General features: G+C 37.6%; 1 protein-coding gene, 1 long non-coding RNA gene and 1 other non-coding gene across 3 annotated transcripts; 1 reads left to right on the forward strand and 2 right to left on the reverse strand.

Annotated features, from left to right (window-relative positions):
- Positions 1 to 215: 215 nt before the first annotated feature.
- On the reverse strand, positions 216 to 2,950 carry LOC114666668 (uncharacterized). Its single transcript, XR_007933682.1, has 2 exons — positions 1,416 to 2,950; positions 216 to 812 (listed from the first exon to the last, which is right to left on the reverse strand). It is a non-coding gene; the product is annotated as an uncharacterized LOC114666668 (long non-coding RNA).
- LOC114667194 (small Cajal body-specific RNA 13) lies at positions 1,049 to 1,320 on the reverse strand. Its single transcript, XR_003718710.1, has one exon. It is a non-coding gene; the product is annotated as a small Cajal body-specific RNA 13 (non-coding RNA).
- Positions 2,951 to 3,045: 95 nt separating the features above from the next.
- Positions 3,046 to 10,919, forward strand: glrx5 (glutaredoxin 5 homolog (S. cerevisiae)). Its single transcript, XM_028821607.2, has 2 exons — positions 3,046 to 3,463; positions 9,997 to 10,919. The coding sequence occupies exons 1-2, from the start codon at positions 3,166 to 3,168 to the stop codon at positions 10,173 to 10,175; spliced, it is 477 nt and encodes a 158-aa protein (XP_028677440.2). The 5' UTR covers positions 3,046 to 3,165; the 3' UTR covers positions 10,176 to 10,919.
- Positions 10,920 to 24,659: the final 13,740 nt, after the last annotated feature.

Raw genomic sequence — 24,659 nt, forward strand, 5'->3', positions numbered from 1 at the left:
ATTTAATCTTAGGTGCAGTAAATTGTTGATTTCTAAGTCTGGACACTCTAATAAACTTATCGTATGTAGCAGGGGGAGCTCTTGACCTACCTCTCTTGTAACAATCCACAGGGGAGCCAGTTTCATCATAGCACTTGATGTTTTTTAATCAATGCATTTAAACTTTCAAAGTTCATTCAGTTTTGCAGATTGACTGACTTTCACTTCAAAATTAATGATAGATTGCCATTTCTCTTTACTAAGCAAGCTTTTCTTTCTATATCAAGGATTGCTACAGCCAAAAATAATGCAACTCTACTATACAGGACTTTATAAACATTACTTTGTCACAACATAACTAATCATCTCAAAAAACTAAAAAGGAAAGAAATTCCACAAATGAATGCAAATTAATGTTTCAAGAGGCACACACAGCAATTAGGATAATATGTTTCCCATTTAATATTTTGAAACTCTACATTTCACAAGTTCTAAATAAAAACTGCTTTTTTGGATGGCAAAATTAAAGAAAAGTAAATTTTAAAGTGTTTTGAAAAGTAATTTATGCACAGGTTATCAACATTTTACAGTTTACAAACATTAAGTATAAATCTTTAAATCAAAATATCTTTAAGAGTATGTAAAACATGCATTCAATTGTGTTTCTCCAAAAATGTAACTGTACTCATTCACTCTGTATGCGGACACTGGTGTAGACAAAGTAAATCAAATCCATAGCCTCAAGAATTTGTTTCAGTAAGACAATGGCAGGTGAATAACAAGTTGATGTAGCATTCAATAAAATATCTCCTTACAAGAGCCCATCAGCTGCCCTGAAAACAAAGAAGAGAAAGTTCATGATATAACCCCTCTCAAGGAAACTGCAGACTTTTATATTTTTTCATGCTAATTTATAACTCTAAAGCAAGTGAAAATTTTAAAGAAAACAACACAATATATAGTTAGCAATTTACACTATCTACCCAGAATTCATTTACAGCATCACAACTACTTAAATATTGAATGTGAGCAGCTTTTACATAGTTAACCGTGATTATTAAAAGGGTGTATGTGTAGCAGCTTTAAGTGTTTGGAGAAATGAACTTCAGACCTCCAAAGAATATCTTAGCTGCACTGGATTTTGCTCTACCTGTTTGCTGATAGATGACAGAACAGTGAGCAATCTGCCATCGCCGTGGAAACAGGAGAGATGCTGTTAGAGGAACATCGCACATGGCCTGCAATGACTAATGCAGCCTTGCCTTAGCTTCCTCTCATCTCTATGCGCCTGCCCTGACACACCCCAGGCATGATTGCAACCTGGGGCAAATGACACAGGCCTGCAGGCAATTGTGAAAACTTACAGTTAAAGACAAATGGAGAATTTATACATACAATCAAGCACAGACTACCGATTACTATACTGTAACACTTACCTTATCTAACTGAAAAGCAGAGCATCTTCTTTATCTGGTATTTAATGTTAGTTGGCATAAGGTGCACATCCTATACCTACTGAGCTTGACTGTGGAGCAAAGATGCAGGAAATGTACTTCACATTGAAACAATTTCTTTTAAATAACTTTCAAAAATGTAGCAAGCTCTTAAATACATTGTAATGACAATTATATCATAGAACACTATGTAGGATATATTGTGCCCATTACAAGGGCGTCCATCTATCAACAAGATGGGTTCTTTACAACTCATAAGCCCTACATTTTTATATACTGCACCAGTTCTGGATATGTACAATTCTTTATTCCACCTTTTCGATATTAACAATGTTAATCTGCCCCATCGCTACAGTTTTTTGCACTTTCTGAACAGCCTGACATCAAAATGCCCAAATTTGTACCCGAACATGTTGTGCATTTACAGCTTTCTTTTCTACAGGGCATCCTCTACATCCCGCTACAAACGCACATTTTGTCCTAAAGCCTTCTTCACCGCGTTTGTATTTATGAACTCTAGCACATGAGCTACGCCTCTTTACACCTTACACACTACTGCTACATGACCAGACATCACAGTGGGAATGGCACACACAAGTATTGTGAATTTCCCATTGGGATTAATAAAGTATCTATCTAAGTAGAACTCATGTAATTCAAATTAAGCTTATCCGATAACTCCTTTACGCCTGTCTAAACGTGTGTGCAATAGGCACCTGCGGCCCCGCGATTGGGATGGATGGGTGGATGGTACGTGCTCTCACTTCATCACAAAATCCTTTTAAACGTTTACCGTTCACAAATACTGTATTTGACTCACTATATTATTTTAAACTTGGTTAATGGATAACATCTAGAGGCACTCTCGTCATTACTCCGCATTACAAAAATTTCTCCGGTAGCCTGTCATGCAGTAGGTTTTAACCGAAGAGCTATCTCACATTGCTGTCTAGCTTTAAAATGCACCAAAAGTGTCCAATCTCTTCAAGATCTAGCTGCATTTGCTTCAGATCGAGCAAAATATTGTATTCTTCGTTCCTTTTTTTAAAATGTAAAGGCCACCTACTTTACGACTGGACGAGACACCACTCCCAAATCAATTCGAGGTGTATTTATAGCTTTTCCAGAAACTTGCCGTTCACCATTCTCTGAACAAGTCATACCATTCGATTACACTTTCTGTCATCAATTCTTCAAACCGCCTTCCATCCAACATAAATGAAGCCGAAGCCGAAGCCGAAGCCGGCCAGTACACCCTATCTTTCAAATACTGCAGCAGCAGCTGCCATGCCTAATTGCCTACAGCAACAACAGCACACCGCAACCTAAACAGCGATTTTAAAATATTACCGGAAACGGAAATAACGTAATTGGAATAATTTATCTGTGATTTGGTTGTTATCCTTTAAATGTTTTATCTTATACCTTGTACTGTCATATTCACTTTAACTAAGATGCTTTAAAAGTTACAGCTCAGTAGGAAAGTACAGCTTTTTTGGTCATCCAAAACTTTTGACTTGAACGCGTCGGTTTGTTATTTGATTGACATGCTAACAGCCAATCAACATAAGAAAGGTGGTCACTTAATCACGGAGCACCAATGGCGTGCTTCATCTGTGTGGAATAGGTTGTACGCTGTCCTATAGAGTTCAAATTTAAGTTAGAGCCTCTGACAAGCGAAACTTTACAGTAACGTCTCTGCTGTATATTGTGCTTGTTTAAAGTTTTGAAAATGAACAGCTTGATACGATTCTCAACTCGTGTAATGCGTCCGGGGAGCATTCTGTGCAGGCAGCGGTGTTTGCTTGATGGTCAAGCGTCTGCAGTTGTGACCCGATTTCTTAGTGAGACACCGAAAAGCTCCGACTTATCCGAGCTTGTCAAGAAGGACAAGGTGGTGGTGTTTATGAAGGGGACCCCAGCCCAGCCGATGTGCGGTTTTAGTAACGCCGTAGTGCAGATCCTCCGAATGCACGGCGTTGATAAATACACATCGTTTAATGTTCTGGAGGACCAGGATTTAAGACAAGGTGAGTATCGTGCCGACTGTGAACATCGGGTGTTTTAAAGTTATTGTCCGTTATATTCTACTTTATAGTGCTTTGCACAGCGCAGTTCTTGTATACTGATCGCCAGGGTTGAAGTCATAAGACACGTTACAGAAATGCGTACTTTAAATTAAACCAGGGTTATTCGGAAAATAGGAATGCAATCAATAATTTAGTGTAAATATTTCTTGGTTTAATTCAGAAGCTAAAGTACACTACTTATCTAACTTCAAAAGTGATAAAACAACGAGTGAAAACTAGCTTGCATCCCGAAAGTTAGTGTTATGTTCATAAAGCAGTAATCAATACATGATATTTAAGTTGAGTTAAGTATTCTTTTATTCTCCCAGTGGGGAATTTGTTTGTAGAAGGAAGCTACAAATTATTAGGCGTTGTTCCACATGAAAACGAGCAAAGACAAAACAACTGGTAATTAATTATATCATACGTACACACATTTAAGATTAGTGCAAAGAAAAATCATTGAATTTAACAGTACATCAAATAATAACAATAGTAATAATACTTGGTTCTATTTATATAGCGCCTTTCGCATACTCAATTCCGAGTTTAGTAGCATCCCTACCAGTAACAGAATTCAAAATGCGTATAGCTCTATATTTTAATGTAGTGACTTTGACATTTAACATCTTCCATAGTATGTGACGTTTTGCAGAGTTAGCCCTGACGGGTTAAGTTTATTGTTCCAACGTCAATAGACGTGTTAGGCCCTGAACTTGAGCCACTGCACGCTGTTAATGGCACCTCCTCATTTCTTACTGAGATTTTTAGAAGGAAGTGTTAAGTGTTTTAGAATTTTGTGAGACTGGATTTTGCGTTTGTTGATCCATATGCATGTGCGTGTCATAATTTATACTGCATTGCTTTCCCAGTGGCCTTTTAAAAGCTCTTCCTAAAGCAAATATTAAATTAACAAGACACAGCATCAAATAGTATATTATTGTTTGGAGAGTATAGTATCCAGCACTACAGAGGCACTATGGAGCCCTCTGTTTCTTTTATGAAATGGTAGCTTTGTCATTTTTAAAAAATGTTGTTGAAGTCAAATCCTGCATTTTCCACTGTGCGTATCTTAAATATACACGATATTTGAGCAAAAATTAAGATTACCCTTCCTTCATCATTGTTATTTATCCTTCTCATATTTTTGTACTGTACTATTGTATTTAAACTACAAACCTCTAGGGAGCTGCACTCTTATCTTCCCAGCAATGGATCAGACACAAGTACCTCCCAGGAAACACTTGTGTACACATTCTTTGTTGACTGAGGAAGAAACTCGTGTACCAAAAAACGTCAGTGGTGGCTGTTGTAATTATTTTAGTAAATTTATTCTGTTGTTGCTTCAGCTAAAATGTAAATTTTAATAGCGTCAGACATTCACTTTGTCATATGTAAAATAATATACATTTGGCTGAAGCATTTTACTATGCAAGATTAAAACAAACACTAATTACTAAAGTTTATGACAATTTAAAACTTGATTTATGCTACTATTTAAAAATGCATAATGTCCTTAAAACAGATACATCCAGTTGTCCCAGCAGCTTTTGGCACAAAACAGGAAACACAACTGTCCAGGGAGCTAGTTCTTTGGAGGTCCCACTTGCACATATTCCTAGTCAGTAAAGAATTCCCAGTTATCCTGACAAGCCTGTCTTTTTGGATGTGGAAGAAACAGCTGGCAAAGTGACTAGAGAAAATCCCATCCATCCATACATACAAACAAACATACATACTGTACATACAAAAATAAGGTGACCATGCAAATTCCACACAGAGAGTCAGCCGTGTGAGACTCCAAATCAAGACCTTGGAGCTGTGAAGTAGTACCACTGCACCACCAGGTCAGCCCAGCAATGAACAGTTTATGTAGGGCAGTGTGTTTAAATCCTTCAGGTGTCCTTAGAGCAGAGTTTAGTGCATTCTAATGAGTAGAATTAGCGTTTCCTTCTCTTCATATGTAGTGTTTGCCAAGCTGGGAAGAGCATTTCCAAGAACGTGAAAGTCTGCCACAACAGATAACAGTTGTGGGCATGTTTAGCTGATGCTGTTACATCTGAGCATGTGGTATTTTTGAAAGTCCATTTATTCTCTTCTTTCTGCAATTTGTTCCTATGAAGTTGATGGTAGTGTTTAATTTATTTTTGAAACTGTTGTTTAGCATTTTTTTTTTAGTTTGTCAGTTTTTATTTCTGTGTTTTACACATTTCCTAAAATGAAGAGGATCTCCAATTTAATGTGGAACCATAATGAAAATATTAGTACTGTACTTGATTAATTTTTATACATTTTTATCTCGGTTATACTTGGCTTTTGGCATATTAGCAACATTTTAAACAAGCTAATCAAAAAAGTAATGTTTTAACAAGAAATGTTTTTGTACATAAGTGATGAGACTAAAATCTGTATTGGATTTAATTATGTGCTCAAATTCACAATACTAAATGGTGGGGACACCTACAGCTGTGGAGTCGGAGTCAGTAGTAACTACTGGGTTACTGCAGTCAGAGTCGTTGTACCAACTCAGACTGAATGTACCTTTTAATATCCTGTGTTTCAAATTTACAATTTCACATATACTGATTTGATTGGACTTTTTTTTTTTTTCTTCTTCTAGACCTTTGATAAATATCTAGCTTCTTTTTAGATTTTGTAAGTTCAGTCTTATTTTAATGTTACTCAGTGTTTGTAAGCCACAACAACATTCCTATAGCCTTTAAACTGAAACTTTTTTAATAGCTTAGAGTGCTAAAAAACAGCCTGATGTTTCAGGTTGGCAGTGATGAAATGCTGTGTTTCTTATATTTTGTGTGCTTTCAACAGTAAATAGATTAAGTCTAATTACAAATAGAGCAGTCGGAGGTAACGGAATCTGATTCCTCTGTGTGTGTGACACTGCCTGCGTGTGAGAGATGCTACGTTTAGGATGAGAAACTCCTCAAAGCCAGAACTTCTCCTTCACAAGGTTATTACCTTTCAGTTACAGTGACGCCAATGCCATAGTGAAATAGTTGGCTTTGCCCTCTCTACTAAATTACAGTTAATAGCTCTTGGGATCAGCGTAGTTGTATGCATGGTTTGAGATAAGCAACACTTTGTTCCTTTCCTATTTGGCCTTCTCCAGACATGTAGAAGAATCTTCAGCTCTGCTATCTTTCTGTGTTCAGGAACGGGTCTTTTCCTTCACCTTTGTCATACTTTCTGGTTGTCAATGGTACTGAAGTTTCTCTTTGAGGTTTTCACACACACACACACACACACACACACAGTGACCTGGGTTGGTAGCACAGTTAAACCTGCTGGGTCAGCTGGCGATCAGTTAGCTTCTGTCATTATTACCAAGGCAAATGTGCCCTTTTGTATATACTTTTCCATTGCTTGAGAACTTGCTATCTTAGCAAGGTTTTGGACAGATGGCATCCCTGGTCCAACTCTTGTTATGGACGATATTACATTTTTTTTTTTTTTTTTTTTTTTTTTTTTAACCAGTCCAGCGCTGGTTTTCCTTTTTGAGTAGAAGGGATTGCTGTACCTTCGTTATGGCCACCCCATAAGCACTTGAGTCTCTGTTGTACAACAGATGTTATGGCCAGGTCAAGCAGTGAGCTTGATGGAGGAAGTAAGGAGTTAGGGTCTTACGAGGGTTTTTATAAAAAGGAATAGAGGTTTTGCTATTAGCTTCTTGGGTGCACACATAAGCCCCGCTTTTTAGGTTGATTATTTGTGTGCAGGTACCCGATATGTTCATTGGTCTGTGATCAGTCATCTTATCAGAGAATGTGCAGAGTCTGTATTCTGCAGAGGGGCACCGTTGGGCAAACTGAGACTGTTTAACTGGCATTAAGAGTGTCTGGCTCTGGCTTTAAAGTCAGGACCTGTATTCTAGCCATAGCAAAAGAATGGATCATGTCAGATTATCCTACAGTGTAAAAGGATTAAGATGTCTCTGTCTTTTCCACTGTAATCTGCTATCATATACTTTAATTTTGAATTGTCTTGTATCACTGGAATGCTGCTTATTTGTTGGTTTCCTTGTAAAATTATAAGGAAGATGTTTTAAAAAAAAAAAATTAAAGCAATGAAACTGGCTTCCTATGTTAGGTTCTCTTTGAAGTGTGCTACATAAAAAATTAATTTATTGACTAGATCCAGCGACACTAAACTGAACATTCAAAAGGGACCATTCAACCATTCATTTTCCAAACATTGCTTATCCAGAGCAGAGGTTCCAATAAACGGACTAGAGCTACTTTGTAAATGTGACAGCAAAATGTGAAATAAAAGCTAAAGTAACTAGAGAGTCCGAGACTTTGTATATTTTTTTCTCAGAAGCCTTCAGATTAAATTTGTTAGAACTCATTTGACCAGGATGGGTAACAAAACAACTTCATCACTCGTAATGTAATGGATTATGTACAAATGGAGAAGATATTGAATCATAAGGAATTCACTAAAAGCAGACTGTCATGTCAAATTGGCAAAAAGCAAAACTGTCAATAAATATACAGTAAAAAGTCCATCTTAATTATAGCACAAAGTGATGACAACAGTAAGGTTTGAAGCTACTTTTTACATAAAGGCCTGGGTAGCTCCATAATAACACACACAAATCTGGAAACACCATTTGCATTGTAAGTTTTCTGTCCACATTGTTGTTTTCAGACTGTTTTCTAAAAATGTTTGTTATTCACACTGAAATGCAAAAAACACTAAAACAGTATTTGCTATTGGGTATACACAGTTTGTTGAGCAAGAACATTTTATTTTACAGAGAGAATTGATTTGCTGAAACCATGAGGAAAACAGAGCACCTGAAGAAAACAATAAATTGTATTTCTTTGTCCAAACAAACTGCTTTTAAAGGTTACAAATCAGTAAAAGGTAGCCAATGCCATGGAAAATATAGAATATGAGTCCTGCCAGAATAAACAAAGTACTACAGGTCAGCTGATGCCGAGAAGTAAGGACTCTTCCAACAGTAAACCTTGGATCACAACGGTTGTTAGCATCTCAAAACTGAAGTTCATGTCTAATCACACAACACTTGCATATCAGCTTTTTGAGAACTTCCATGATTGTAATCAATGCAGCTACATGGCAGCATTTTTCAAATTTATAAACTTTAGAGATCACTTTCAGTGGTTGAAAATGATGTTTTAGTATGGTTAGAAGGCCAAACTAAGCGTATTAAAAAGATGTGTTTTGAAATGTATCTATGTTAGTGTAGATTAGTGTAGACTAGGAGACAATCAGAAATTCTACAAGGTGTCAGGATTACCTGAGCTCATTATGAGGTCAACTACCACAGCCAAACTGAAAATAAATCTTGTACAAGGACTATGATCCATAATGTGCAAATATATTCTTGATAGAATGTCACAAAATAAAGAGGTTTATAGTCACAAATTTAAAGCCCAGATCTAAATATAATTGAAATGCTAAAGGTTTGTCACATTAGACTTTCTAGCGATTTTCAGTCCTAGCTTTCATGGACATAATCTTAGTGAGCTGAAGACAGTTGGCAGAGCACTCCTGTGGTGGTCAGTCATCTAGTCTGAAATGTGCAGCGACTCACTCCACCAAAATAAAACCGGTTTGATTTTGTCTTTAGTCGTAGGGGTGGGCTCTGTGTACACGAGACCTGACAACCAATGAGTGCTCATCAAGAAGTACAGTAAATATAATTCGGCAGCAAGGAGGATGGAACTCTGGGTTTGCAGACCTCACAAACATAGGAGCAGCTCACCAGTTTGATTTTGTTGGGTGTGAGTCACAGACTGGAGATGTCGGACTACACAACTGCTCTTGACACCCCGAGATTATGTAAATGAAGTCTGCGACTGAAGTTGCTGGAAAAATCATTTCATGTGATAGTCTTTGCAGGCTGAAACTTCAACAGAAGAACACTTTGTGCAAAGTAAAGAAAAGAAGTGTGTGACTGTGTCTTCATACTGTAAAAGCCTGGGTAAAACAATAGCATTTGTTTATGTACAGTAGGACATCTTAATATAAGCAGTGTCGCTCCAAGTGCTTTACAAGAAAAGAAAAACTAATTAGCAATCATTTAAAGATTGAATTTTGTACATGAGAAGTTCTTTTCTGTTACTTTTTGTACTTGTTTATTCAAACATAATCATTCTTTCAGTTTTACATGTTAGACTAGCTTACCTAAATTGATAACACTGAAGTCGGTCTCAGCTTTCTACTTACTCCCCTGTATTAAAGACCCAGCAATTTGTTTTTGCCTTTAGCTCCACATTAAACAAGCTCGATTGTTTTAACTTTTTTTTTTTCAATAGATTATGCTTCTTACTAAATTATTAATGTTTAAATATCTTGGGGCCTTCCCATTTTTGGGGTACAAAAAGTGTTTAAATAAATCACAAAAGTTATATCCATATTACACTGTGATAAGTTATACTTCTAGGAAATCATTGAAATGTATTCATTGATGCTTAATTTTCTTTTCTTTTCTTCCAATTTTGTTAAAGGTGTCAAGAATTTTTCAAACTGGCCAACCATTCCACAAGTGTATTTCAATGGCGAGTTTTTTGGCGGCTGTGATATCTTACTTCAAATGCATCAGAATGGCGACCTTGTTGATGAACTAAAGAAACTGGGAATTCGCTCTGCCCTTCTAGACGTTGATAACAATGAGCAGAAGAAATAATTGCAGAACAGGAATAATCCTGTAGAATTTTCATTGAATATGTGCGTAGATGGATTTATATAAAAGAAAGTTTTAAAAAAAATGTTGTTTTCCCACAAAGCCTTATTACACATCTATTGTAAGGTTGATCCTCCGATTGCCATAGTGCGGCCTTTGACCACTATTATGAGGAAAACTCTTCACTACTTTTATTCTATTAAACCTATAGGTTTACTGCACTGTCTATTAAATGCAGGTTTATTTTTAGTAAGCTATATCATAACTCAATATTGTTTGAACGTTTATAATTCACAATGATGATAAAATGTGATTAGAATTGTAATGTATGTTTGTTTCACCAGCTTTTTTTTATTTTAATACTTTGAATTCCTGGGGTTTGACTTCAATAATACATCCAGGCAGTGAAACATTCATTACTATGAAACACAAAGCATCTATATTTTTAAACATTATTACTCTACAAGTTGTTATCTTCCTAGCAAACTGAGAAAATTTCACTACAGTCTAAGAGGGTGTCTTGGTGGTTGATAATATTATGTGGAAGTACAGGGTATTCTAAACTTGTTGTCTTTGATTTCTGTTTTTGTAAGTTTCTTTAAATTGTGCAACACTGTAATTTTATAACCTCACACACACACACACAGGCTGTCTGTTTGATGAACAGCAGTTTAAGTGTATATTATTTCCAGTTTGTCATCTTTATTGGCTGTACTTGAGACATTTATAAAATTTTGTTTAATTTCACTTTGGTGCTGAATCCTGTACTTTTTGTTGTACTATTACAAAGATTGTACCATGACATCTGAAGAATTGTTATCCCTTATGAAAGTTGGGGTGTCATTAGGTAAAATATTGTTCTATATAACCGACTTGTGAGCATGTGCATGTTTGGGAGTGTTTGATTCTTGAACCTGAATTTCAGTAAGTCATTTTGGAAAACTGCAGTTTAACATTCCCAGTAATGCATGCAGTCCTCCACCAGATGCATTTCAGTGGAAAGGAAATAAAACCATGATAATAATTATTATGATAGTAATACCATTGTAACTCCCAAAACTTGACAGGATGTTAATAATCTTTTCTGATACATCACAACTACAAAACAGTTCTTTTAGTTGTACAAATTAATTACTGTTTTGTACAAATTAATCTAAACTTGGACGATTGTAGGATTTTTGGGTGGAGAATGAATAATCATGATTAGCATACAGATTGAAAATTACATTATCCCCCTTAATATAAAGATAAGGGTCTGTCTGTGTGTCTCTGTCATTCCAAAAGATGGCGCATCACCAACATTAACACAGCTTTTATAAATCCCATACCAAATGGTTTATAGTGGTGATGTGTGCATTGCATGGCACACTGCAAAAATGAAAGCTGAAGTCTATGTCGCTTACTTAGAGCTAGTACAAAAGCTCATATGTATACATTCAGCCTCACAACAAGTCATTCATATGTAATTTGTGACCCATAATACTCTGTGTAATTCCGTAGTGTAGTACACAGTAGTCGAAAAACATTTTCAAAAATTAAATTCAAAAGCCAACTATACCATCAAATGAAGTAGTTTCTATATACAGTTACTGAACTTCATTACATTTTTCAACCTTTGCAAGGTACACTTCCCAAAACATGAGTGACACCATAGCCTGAGAGAGTCAGTTTGACCAGAATTGTTTGCTGCATGAAACACGAGGCATTGTGAAGCAGTACAAATTTGCAATTAAATGCCAACTGTAGTCAGCCTAACAATGCAATGAATAGTTAGGCAGTCAGTTTTGATGCTGTATTTTGGGATATAATAAAAGAGCTCCTCTTGGTAGGATGAAAAACATTCCTCTTGAAAACTACGTGCAGTCAGAAATCATCCCCATTGTTCATAAAGACAATGCTTTCAACTGCAAGATCTGTTATCTTGGTATGCACTGTAAGTAACAGACTTCTGACATTTTCCTTGTTTTTGTACACAATTAAATGACATCTCTGTGTAATACCTCAGCTAGTTATATATTTATTAGCATCTGGTTATATATATATATAATATATATTTAGTATGATTTGTAATCACTTGATTTTTAATGCTTCCCCAAGGATCAATTGAGTGGAAATTTATAGATCTGTGTATCACTGTTCACGTAATCAAGTATGAGTGCTTTCATATGTGAAAGTTGTACTCGGAGTCTATAGTATATAAGAAGAAATGATGTAAACTTAGTTTTGAGCTCCAGAACAGTAACAGCTGTATAAAACGCTTCCTAATGCGAACCCATTAGATAACGAACTACCAATAATTGCAATGGCTCAGAGTTTCAAATATTGAAATAAAAATGTCCACAGTAATACACTGACTGTACTTGCTACAAACTGTTCCTTTCTGTGTGCAAATACATATATGTATCTTTCACATGTGTAAAATTATTTATTTAAAATGTATTGAAACAAATCTCAACCAGAATCCTTTAGGATTATAAGGCTTTACTTTATGCAACCAGAATGTCCGTGAGGAACATGATAATAATAATACAGTCCTCAGTCTAAAGGCTCCAGTTATTTTTGTCATTGTTACTATTAGTGTTTAAATTGAATTAGTGTCTCTTACTTCAAACATATGTGCAACTTCAGAAACTCGGTGCGGAAGATCAGAATTCAGAATGGTAAAAACACATCTCTCCCTCCATTATCAAACATTAGACATTAATTAGTTGCATCTGGTACTGGTCAGGGATGAAAACAGGGTGCCAATCCATTACTGGGCAGACTCATGTTTGTGCCCACATCCAGGCATATGGATTCATTTTGTATCGGTTAAACAGACTTCAATATTTCTGAGATGTTGGGAATGGGTTTGAACCCATGACTCTGGAGATGTGAGGTAGTAAAATTAAGTTACAGGGTCAATACTGGAAGTTTTCAGATTTTATTGTTATGCAACATTGAGTCGCAGTGGAAATAATTTCATCATAATTAAAAGTGCAAACACGTAAAACACAAAATAACTGATCCCATAAGCATTCACCCCCTTTAAGGCAAATTTATTAATTGCACCTTTGGCAGCCATGACAGTCATCAGTCTGTATGCAGTGGTCTCTGTCAGCTTTGCAGATCTTGACACTACCGTTTTTAATTTGATTTTATGTGACACAGGTCAACAGAAAAGGTCAAAGTGAAAATAGATTTCTGCAAATGAATTCCAAGTATAAAACATAAAATAACTGATGCCATAAACATTTGCTGCCTTCATGTCAGTATTTAGTAGATACACCTTTGGAAGCCATGACAGCTTGGAGTCTGTGTGCACAGGTCTCTGTCAGCTTTGGACTTTGGCCATTTTCCGCCATTTTTCTTTGCAAAACGGTTGAAGCTCTGTCAGGTTGTGCAGGGATTGGAAGAGAACAGACTTTTAGCCTTTTTCAAGTCAAGCCATAAATGTTCAGTTGGGTTGAGATCTGGACGCTTGACTTGTCCACTCCAGAATGTTATTGTTGTTTTTAAGCCATTCCTGTGCAGGTTTGGAGTTGTCTTGCTGGAAAACAAGTCTTCTCCCACAGTGCAGTTGTCTGAGACCGCGTCGGGTTTTCCTGCTGGATTTCCCTGTGTTTTGCTCTATTCATTCTACCCTCACAAGTCTTTTCAGGACCTGCTGCAAAGAAGCCTCCCTACAGCATTATGCTGCCACCACCACGCTTCACAATGAGGATGGCATGTTTTTGAGAATGTGCCATTGACCCCAATTTTGGTTTTATCGCACCATAGAACCTTTTTCCAAATGACTTGAGTTTCTCGTGCCTTCTGGAAAACTCTCCCTGCATTTTTTAAAAGTGGCTTTCTCTTTGCCACTGTCCCATAAAGCTGTGACTGGTGAAGCACTTGGGCAATAGTTGTTTTCTGCCCAGTCTGTCCAGCCTCATCCACTGTAGTTTGTAGCTCCTTCAGAGTTATCAGAGATCTCTTGGTGGCCTTCTCACTAGTCTTAATCAGTTGGTCAGGGCAGCTTGCGGTCTCCAGATTTACCGCTGTGCCGCACTCTTTCCATTTCTTAATGATTGAACTGGACTCCAAGAGATATTCAGTGACTTGGATATTTCCTTATCTCCATCTCCTGGCATATGCTTTTCAATCAACGTCTCACTGAGTTGTTTGGTGTGTTCTTTTGTCTTCACTGTGTAGGTCAGGCCACTATGCTGACTCACCACAAGTTGGACCTTCAAGATAAGGGCTTCTGGACTACAATCAACTGAAACCCCCTGACCACAGACACATGATCTTAATGTAACTTCTAAAACAAACTGGCTGCACCACTGATGACGTAGGTGTGTCATACTAAAGAGGGCGAAGAGATCTCTCTTCACTTTGACATAAATAGTCTTCCTGCTGATCAGTATCAGAAAGGCCACGTTCTGTCCAATAGGATTCAATGTTGTGTAACAATAAAATGTGAAAACCTCCAATCGGTGAATATGTTTTATAGGCACTGTATGTTAATAATCGTTACTTTCCTACGTCTACACATTTTATAAGAGGAAATAAATGATGGCACAAAAAATACATATATTTTAATTAAGCGCCTTGAGCATGGGAAAGGTGCTATATAAATAAATAAAATGTATTACTATTTGTAGCTGCGCTTACCCAAAGTTCTGCAGCTTTAGTTTGCTTCATGGGATTGTGGCAGTAGTGTGACATATAGTAAAAATTCAAGGTAAAACAATTCACACAAAAATAGAGAAAAAATTAATATAGAAAAGAAAAGTTCTTGTTTAAGAAGAGTTCTGTTTAAAACTTATCTATCTTGTTTCATTCATTCTTTAATTTTGCTTATACAGTTGAACCATTTCTAAACGGTCAGAAAACTGTATGCCTGTCCCTTTAACAAACTGTAAATGGGTCTTTCAGTCCATGTTAAGTATAAGCCTATTCTAAACGGACTTAAGTAACGCACAAACTGACTTAACGCACAAACTGACTCAACGCACAAACTGACTCAATTAACACACAAACTGACTCAAGTAATGCACAAACTGACTCAATTAACACACAAACTGGCTTAATTAACGCACAAACTGACTCAAGTAACGCACAAACAGACTTAACACACAAACTGACTTAATTAACACACAAACTGACTCAAGTAACGCACAAACTGACTCAATTAACACACAAACTGACTCAACACACAAACTGACTCAACACACAAACTGGCTTAACGCACCAACTGACTCAAGTAACGCACCAACTGACACAATTAACACACCAACTGACTCCGTTAACGCACAAACTGACTCAAGTAACACACAAACTGACTCAAGTAACGCACAAACTGACTCAATGCACAAACTGATTCAACACACAAACTGACTCAATTAACGCACAAACTGGCTTAATTAACGCACAAACTGACTCAATTAATGCACAAAATGACTCAAGTAACGCACAAACTGGCTTAATTAACGCACAAACTAACTCACACAAACTGACTCAACGCACAAACTGACTCAAGTAACGCAGAAACGGACTCAACACACAAACTGACTCAAGTAACGCACAAACTGACTCAATGCACAAACTGATTCAACACACAAACTGACTCAATTAACACACAAACTGACTTAACGCACAAACTGGCTTAATTAACGCACAAACTGACTCAATTAACGCACAAACAGACAACACAAACTGACTTAATTAACACACAAACTGACTCAAGTAACGCACCAACTGACTCAATTAACACACCAACTGACTCAATTAACGCACAAACTTGTAACGGCCGACCCCTTTTACCCAGCCGGCAGCTACACTCCCAAGACCTGTGGCTTGGATAATTGACTGAGAAATAACCTTACTATCAAGCCGTACTTCTTACCAATTAAACTTTCCCCTCCACAATCGACGGTGAAAAATATAAGCACACAAAAACAGGATGTAAAATTTAAATGGATTAAATGTATTAAGTAAAATGACATGCAAAAAACAGAAACATAAATATATAAATATCCCTTCACCCCAGCAATAACAAGACACCACCAAATATATATATATACAACAAAAAACCCTCCCTTGTCCCTGTAACAAATAAACACACAACACGAATAACAACAATGAATGATAAACTGAAAATGAATGAGAACGTGAGTCCGGCAATAAAGAAACTGTCCTGAAAGCGGATGACTGAATTAGTGAAATTGCGATGTTTGATTCTCCCCGGAAAAAATGGAACAGCCTCACCGTGAATCCTCGTGTGTGGTGGATGATTAAGTCCTACCCCGGGGTCTCTCGTGGTGAGGTCCTTGAAATAAATCTGGCTGATGGAAAAACAAACTGGATGGATATGCGCGATGTGGACAATAACTGGAACAGTTGGCTCGTGGTCGTGAATGAAAAATCTCCTTCTCTCCTCCTTCTCCTCCTGCTGGCTTATATAGTCCTGTGACGGCTGGGATTGATTGATTGTAAACAGGTGTTTTCCAGGTTTGCGGCTGTGGTCTCCTTCCATCATCCGTCCCCCTTTTCGGGGACGGCATTAACTGATGCACATAAACAGTAAACGGGACAATAAAACGAGATGCACTCAGTACTGACATTTAACACTATGTGGCCCTGCTACAAACTGACTCAAGTAACACACAAACTGACTCAATTAACATACAAACTGACTCAAGTAACACACAAACTGACTCAAGTAACGCACAAACTGACTCAATGCACAAACTGATTCAACACACAAACTGACTCAATTAACACACAAACTGACTTAATTAATGCACAAACTGACTCAACGCACAAACTGACTCAATTAATGCACAAAATGACTCAACTAACGCACAAACTGGCTTAATTAATGCACAAACTGGCTTAATTAACGCACAAACTGACTCAACGCACAAACTGACTCAATGCACAAAATGACTCAAGTAACGCACAAACTGGCTTAATTAACGCACAAACTGACTCAATGCACAAACTGAGTCAAGTAACACACAAGCTGACTCAACGCACAAACTGATTCAACACACAAACTGACTCAAGTAACGCACAAACTGGCTTAATTAACGCACAAACTGACTCAACGCACAAACTGACTCAATTAACGCACAAACTGACTCAACACACAAACTGACTCAATTAACGCACAAAGTGACTGAAGTAACGCACAAACTGACTTAACGCACAAACTGACTCAACACGGAAACTGACTCAATTAACAAGAACAACATTTATTTCTATAGCACATTTTCATACAAAAAAGTAGCTCAAAGTGCTTTACATAATGAAGAAAAAATAAAAGACAAAGTAAGGAATTAAAATAAAATATATTTTAATGCACAAACTGGCTTAAATAACCTGTTGTATTACAGATATAGCTAAGAAAGTTCTATCTCATGTTAACTTACAGGGGTGAAAGGCTACACCATATTCTAGGTAGCTATAAGAAACTAATGTACTATAGGAATCAAGCAAACACTATATGAATTTAACTTAAAGCAAGATTGGCTCTCACATTATTATTAATAATAATAATAATAATAAACACCTGTAGACAGTTCTGAATTGCCTATGCTGCATAACATTAAATGCATAATGAAGGACTCACTTGCACTTGTTTGGATAAAAAGGGGTTCTTTTTGCAGACAGTCATAATTATTATTTTCTGTAGTCTTTATTTAGATGTAAATTGTTATATAGTTTTTAATGCAGATTTTATCTGTGACGTTCTTATGGTCCTTTACTAATACACCCCGTGACTGGAGGGCACACAATTGCTTTCTCATTTTCCTTTTATTACCTTCATTTGATGATTCCCTGCACTCTTTAAAACTTGGATGGAAACTAACAGTAAAGTTACAGTTTGCAATCTTTGTAATGGTACATTTCCTGACAAAATCTCCTTTTCATTGACTTATATATTTTTCTTTACTACTGTGGAGATTGTGGTGTGCTGGAGCTTGTCTTGATAATGAGAGATGTTAGCGCTTTGCAGAATGTAAATGAACAATTTTAGCATTTTTTTATCAAGTTCACCGCAGTAAAACTGTGCTGTTTGCACTATGAGGAGATGCCCACTCCAACAACATGTAAGTGCAACTCCTTCCTCAAGTGTTTGTATGAATTAGATTCTGTTAAAAAGTGCAAAGTCAATATAATGGGTCAGACGTTTATTAAGGTGAGTTCATGCAGTCCAAAGAGCTGATGGATTTCTTACAAAGAAGATACCTAAAGAACATCATTAAGTGAATTGTATTCATTTGAACGTTTTATTACATTTAGTTTATCTGTCGTTTTTTCTCCGGGTGCTCACATTGGTTTTCTTTCCATGTCTCAAAGTGGGCTGTGCGGTGGACTGGCACCCATGCCCAAGCCTGGCTTTGAGTGCTGCCAGATTGTATGGAGTGAGTCTGAGAACGTGATTGTGTGTGACATTCGGTTTGTCTATATATTCATGTTCAGAATATGCTTTTTCGCTGAGTGCAGTTTCAGAACAGTATAACAAGTTCGCAAGTAAATTCAATTACAAGCTCAACAAATTAATAATTTTGTAATGCATACATGTGCAGAGACAGATTTGTTTAAACAGGCAGGAAAACAAAGTAGTTCAAAGCTGATTAACGTAATGTAAATGGAACCTCAGAATATCAGTCCATTAATGAAGTTACTGAACTGTGGCCAGATAACAATGGAGGAGAGAAAACACAGGGCCTACCACGTCAGGCAGAAGCATGTTTGGATGTATAAAAGAAAACAAAATCAACATGTCCAGTATTCTGTCTCTTTAAAATTACAAAGTATTTTGATGATGATGATGATGATTAGTTTTGCTACCCATCTAAGACAAGCTGAAATCTAAGTAATCAACGTAGACTTCAGCATTAACATTTGCAGTGTGCTATCTAGTGGAATATATTTTGTAATGCATGTAATAATTTGTGAATTTCCCATTGGGATTAATAAAGTATCTATCTATCTATCTATCTATCTATCTATCTATCTATCTATCTATCTATCTATCTATCTATCTATCTATCTATCTATAATAAAATGCATTGCATTTGTCATTCCAACAGATGGTGCAGCACAAACATTTGTAGCAGATATGCCATTTGGTATGCGATTCGTAAAAGCAGTGTTAATGTTTGTGATGTGCCATCTTTTAGAATGACAGGGATATAGCAACCGAAAAGACAAGCACACAGACACTTATCCTTTTATTAAGGTGGATGTTTTTTATTATTATAAGGTGTAGATGTACTACAGGCATTTTTTATTTACAAATGAATTATAATTTAGAAATGTTAAACTTCCTCCAAAGCAGCTCCATTACTGGTTTTTGAATGAATTGAATTGGACTGATTTTTGTCTTATTTAGGTATAAACGTAATACAGTATTTGTGTTCTAAACAGTATACGAGTTTTAAGTTGTACTTTATATTGATGTGTGGATGTCTTCTTGGGTTAGACCTGCGTCGGTAATGACAATTATAGTCTGAGATTTGTCAGTTAAGGAAGACAGTCATTAATCATAGAGCTAGTAAGTGGCAACATATTGTGCGTTGATTTGCAAGTAAAAACTTCACTCTGCTCTGTACGCATGACAATAGTGACCCTATAAACCTGTAAAATTAATTCTTTTTTGTTAATATTCAGTATGTCAACAGCGGCCAAATTCAGATTCCTGAAATATCTTGGCAGAGAGTATGATAGGACTGGCCTTACAATAATGTAAGCAGACAAGCAAGTGAAAGGCGAACAATAAGCTACTTGTTTTGCAATCACAAGGCTGTAAGAGGATTAGAGTGGCAGCGCGCCCTTCCACGCTGAGGCATTTCTGTTTTGTTCTTTTAATTCATGGAAGACGGAGACCTCTTGTGGGCCTTGTGGTATTCATCCTGCCCAAAGGAAATCAGCACATCATGGGTGACTGCATCAATTTGGAATTGTAGATTCAAGTTATACATTCAATGATTGCGTCTCCCCAAACTATATCAAGTGAACCGTATATTTCAGATAAGTAACAGTACTAAGCTATGGAGGTAGACTGTAAGTGCCATGTTAGTCTACGGCTCAATGTGCAGCGGAGCACGCAGAAATGTGACCAGCATGCAAGTCTTGTTTCAGTGGTCTTCTCACTTGTGCCATTAGATGACTGCAAGTGATACAAAACGCTCCTGCTAGGTTCCTGAGATGCACCATAAGCCACAACCACATATGCCTTGGCTACCTATCTACTTCACAACGCTGCTTTTCACAGAGTGAGACCTTTCTCTTTTCGTAGTACTCCATAAAGATGGCCCGCTCTTAGCCAGTCAGTTTCAATGTATGTCATATCTCACTGGTATTTTGTTTGTTGTCCAGACTCCTTTGTGCTACATTCCTTCATTTTCTGAACCCACTTAGTCTAATGTAGGGTCTTTTATGAAACGTTGTTTGTTCAACCCCAGAATTAGTTTTTAGCACTTCTACATTTTTAATATGCTTTTGTATTTTTTATTATTTTCATCATTCTAATGGTAATGTCACCATGGTGCTACACATGTTGAATTGGTTCCTACGATGGTGGCGGTGATGTGGTTTATTAGATTAGCTAAAATTAGATTTAGATAGACTTTATTAATCCCAAGGAGAACTTTGGATGCATACAGCAGCAGAGGCACAAAAAACAAAGGTACAGACTCACAAGACAAGCAATACAATCAACTGATGGATAAAAAAATAATACATTGAATTGCAGCAGGCAGAAAAGGTCCGCAGTGGCGCTTCCTAGCACACTGTGGTGGAATAAGCCTGTTGCTAAAAGTGCTCCAATAGGCGACTCCTGGCAGGGATTTTTCAAAACGGCATTGTTTTTCCACCATTCTGTTTTCGACAGCAGCGTCCAATGTGCCCAGCGTTAGCCCTGTGATAGTTTGTTCAGGCAATGTGTGTCTTTCGAGCTCAAGCTGCTTTCACATGACGCCATCATCGAAAAAACAGATTTAAGAAGGCATTGCATGGTTCTTGTCATCCAAACGTTGGATACGTTATATAAAAAAATAGAAATCTACAAAGTAATTTTTAGCGATATTTGTGTTGATTGGTGAAATTCACTAAAGTGTTTTCCACAGTAAATACGCTGCATTCACTGGTGATCTTGTTCATCAGATATTTTCCTGGAAATTTTCCATATGGCTTAGACAAACTCATTTTTATCCCAGTGCCCCATGATGCTTTATGAGGCCAGTGCGACATCACGCAGCTGTAGCAGCCAATATTTAATGGGGCAGTGATCCTAGTGTTGGGCTAAAAAGTAGTGTAAAAACTTGTAAATAAACACAAAACACATATGTGGAAGGAAAACTGGAAATGTGTCATAAAGGTCATGTCATTGTGTATGGGCTTACACGTGGCCTGTTTGTGACACTTATTTGTTTTGTTTTTAGTAAGAGAGTCATTTTTCTGTTTTCATCTTGTGAGCCTATCCCTTTAGCAGTATTACCCAGAGTGCTGTTCAACTGATGCAAACAGGAAAGAGCCAAGAATTCATGTGCATAGTGTGCATTTGGTAGTAGTGCATGAACAAAAGTGTAATTTTTGGGTTGAGAGAGCCGAGGACCTGCTATTGGGTCCATTGTGGGCTTCATGCCTGCATGAAATTTTACTGTTCAGATATTTAATTCTATTAATTGCATCTCAGGGAAGCATGGTGGCACAGTGGTTAGCACTTCTGCCTCACATTGTTGACCACAATAAATGGTCCAGCATAGTTGAAAGACACTTCACTAGCCCTTAGGGTCACTTAAAAGACCACATCACCATTATAATCTACTCAAAACTAGTCTGGTTTCTTCTTCCCCATTGACTTCAATGCATTTCGTTGGGTTTGAATTTCCCAGACACTGAGGTGAAGTGAATTTAGTCACTCATTACTAGTGATAGTTAAGTTGAATAATTCACATTTTGTTCAGCACATTTGGTTTTGACGATTGAGTTTGTTTAGTCTTTCTGTTTTTCCCACCCTCGCCTGATTGAAGACTGCTCTGTGATTTGTTCATGTTACATATTCCGTTTCCTGGCCTGCATTCTCTCAAAAACTTTAGCTGTGAGTTTTATAAGTTCACAACACAATCTTAACACTATTTGGGTGCAAGGCAAGAATAAACTCTGGGTGTGATGCCAGTCTGTTTTAGGGCACACTCATGTACATGTCCAGTGTCACAATCAATTTTACCCTCCATTGTGAAATGTATCCCATAATAGCTTGAAATCTACCACTTTGGCTGCCACTCTCCATCATCAGCTGTTAGGAAACCTCTCTCTTCCATCACCTGAAACAGAATTCATATTTGGAGGAGACAATTCTCCATGTGAAAATGACTTCAATTCACAATCACAATTAAGTGAGGGCAGCAAGATCAGAATCTTACATCATCAGAAGTAACCCTCAGATCTCCAGGCTGCCTTTTTTAAACATATTGTGTAATTAGTGACTTCATGCCATTTTTTGAGATGGTTGCTGTTATTGTTGTTTAATCTCAGAGGTTGCCAAGGTGGTGCGAGGCCTTCAAAGCCTAATCCACCAGCCTGCTCAGTGGCGGTGCATCAAAAGGCAGCCTAACTTCAAGGTGTAAATGGCTGGCTTTGACCTACAGGTATACCAGGCAAAAACATATTCTGCATTGACCCAAAACACACTCAAAATGCCCCACAAAGGAGAAGATGACTGGCTTGTATACAGCAAGGCCACAACAGAACTTTATAAAGGAGGACTTACTGAATGAAAAGGTAAAACACAACAGAAAGTTCAACAGAACAAAACATAATCAAAAACAATCTTACCTAAAAGGCAATCCAAGACAAACAAAATCTAAAACACAATCTGTAAGAATATCAAAGTTCTAGAGCAGAAACATTGAAATCACAAAGACTAAAATATTTACACTCGCCACCAATTAGAGGACTGCATTCAAACTGAACCACCCTGGACTTCAATTCCCAGCAGCCTTTATACAGGTGGGCGTGGTCCTTACACTATGATGGATGGGTGTCCCCGCCTCTTGGGGATCCACCCACAAAAGATAAGGAACATTACAGAAAGTATTTCCACACATAGAAACTAAATTTATAAAGTATAAAATAAAAATGACTTCAAATACACGACTAGCCAAACAGTAAAAATACATAACACAATTACAGAAAATAACAAAAAGTGAAAAGAGCAGAAGCGCTTGAACTATGAGCCTGAGGAGAAGCCCTGGCTTGACCATAACAGCCATGTTGCCATGTGCTGCTCGGCATGTAGGCTGTGTATAATGTGGCTGTGACATCATGGCAGCCACCTTATTTAAGCTGCATGCTAGAACTACAAACTTGTTTAAAGGAAATAAAGGAAATCCTAGCAATAGAAATGAAGTTCTTGGGCAAATAAATTCAAAAGAATAGTTTTGGTATACGACCCATAACTTCTTTAACCACTTCAAGATTTGCTGCATTCCAAAAAACAATTTTCTAATCTCCGACTCTTCATCTTGTGACCCTTCCTTCAACTTTGAATTCTCCACAAGTTGGTTCTTGTATCCGCCTTGATCCATTTTACGGACAGCAGTCACAGCACACACGTCCTACACCAAAAGTCAGTGGGGTGTGAGCACAAACCTCTCTAACTGGATTCAGGGACTCCGTGGTGAGGACCAGCAGACCCAGAACTCTACACTCTTAACAAAACGCATGTTGACAGGCTCGGCCGACTCCTTCTGCATGTGTGAAAGAGAGCAGATTCTGATTCTGATGTAAAGTGTTACCAAATGAAATGAATAACATTGGTAATCATGTAATCTAGGATGGTACAAGTTGTATTATATTTATAACTAGCCAACCCGCGGCGTAGCATATGCCGCATAATCACGCCGCTTTTTTAATGATTTTTAAGCACAGGGAAAAAAATGAACATTTGAAAAATCTGTAATTTAATAAACCACCAAGAAAAGTAACATTGTAACAATGCACGCTACGAACCAACATACAATCATCGTCCAGTACGCACTGCCTGCTCATGTGCCCGCCCCCAACTCCTCACCTGAGTCGCTTTTGTCTCTGCTACAGTCCACATGCACCTCTGAGCCATGTTGTCTTTTCATTGTTCTTTGCGGTTCCAGCTGCTTTTCTATATATAATCCACCAAGTCACCTGACCATGGTAGTAGTGGGGGGGGTGTACAAAGGGCAGGGATGTAATCAGTGCGAGCGTATGACCCGCACTTAATTCCTTGTTCGTGGGGAACAATTGCAAGCCCCGGTCTCCATCACGAATGGGGTTCAACAGCTTACCCACGTCTCTCGGCGCCGGGTAGACACACGTTGAGCCATTCAGTGTAGCACGCGTGCAGTACCGGACATCCAAGGGCATCACAGACCTGTTAATGCTCAATCTCACGTGGCTGAAAGCCACTTGTCCCTCTAAGAAGTTGGATGCTGACCGCTCGGGGGTCGTGTAACTATTTAGCAGGCGGGAGTC

Source organism: Erpetoichthys calabaricus, chromosome 16, assembly GCF_900747795.2.
Source record: "Erpetoichthys calabaricus chromosome 16, fErpCal1.3, whole genome shotgun sequence".
Classification (NCBI taxonomy): Eukaryota; Metazoa; Chordata; class Cladistia; order Polypteriformes; family Polypteridae; genus Erpetoichthys; species Erpetoichthys calabaricus.

What these genes read in the sequence shown, in the direction of transcription:
- glrx5 (XM_028821607.2), top strand. Translation starts at nt 3,166, where the DNA reads ATGAACAGCTTGATACGATTCTCAACTCGTGTAATGCGTCCGGGGAGC. An exon ending in GGACCAGGATTTAAGACAAG is followed by an intron (nt 3,464 to 9,996) that starts GTGAGTATCGTG and finishes ATTTTGTTAAAG; the next exon opens with GTGTCAAGAATTTTTCAAAC.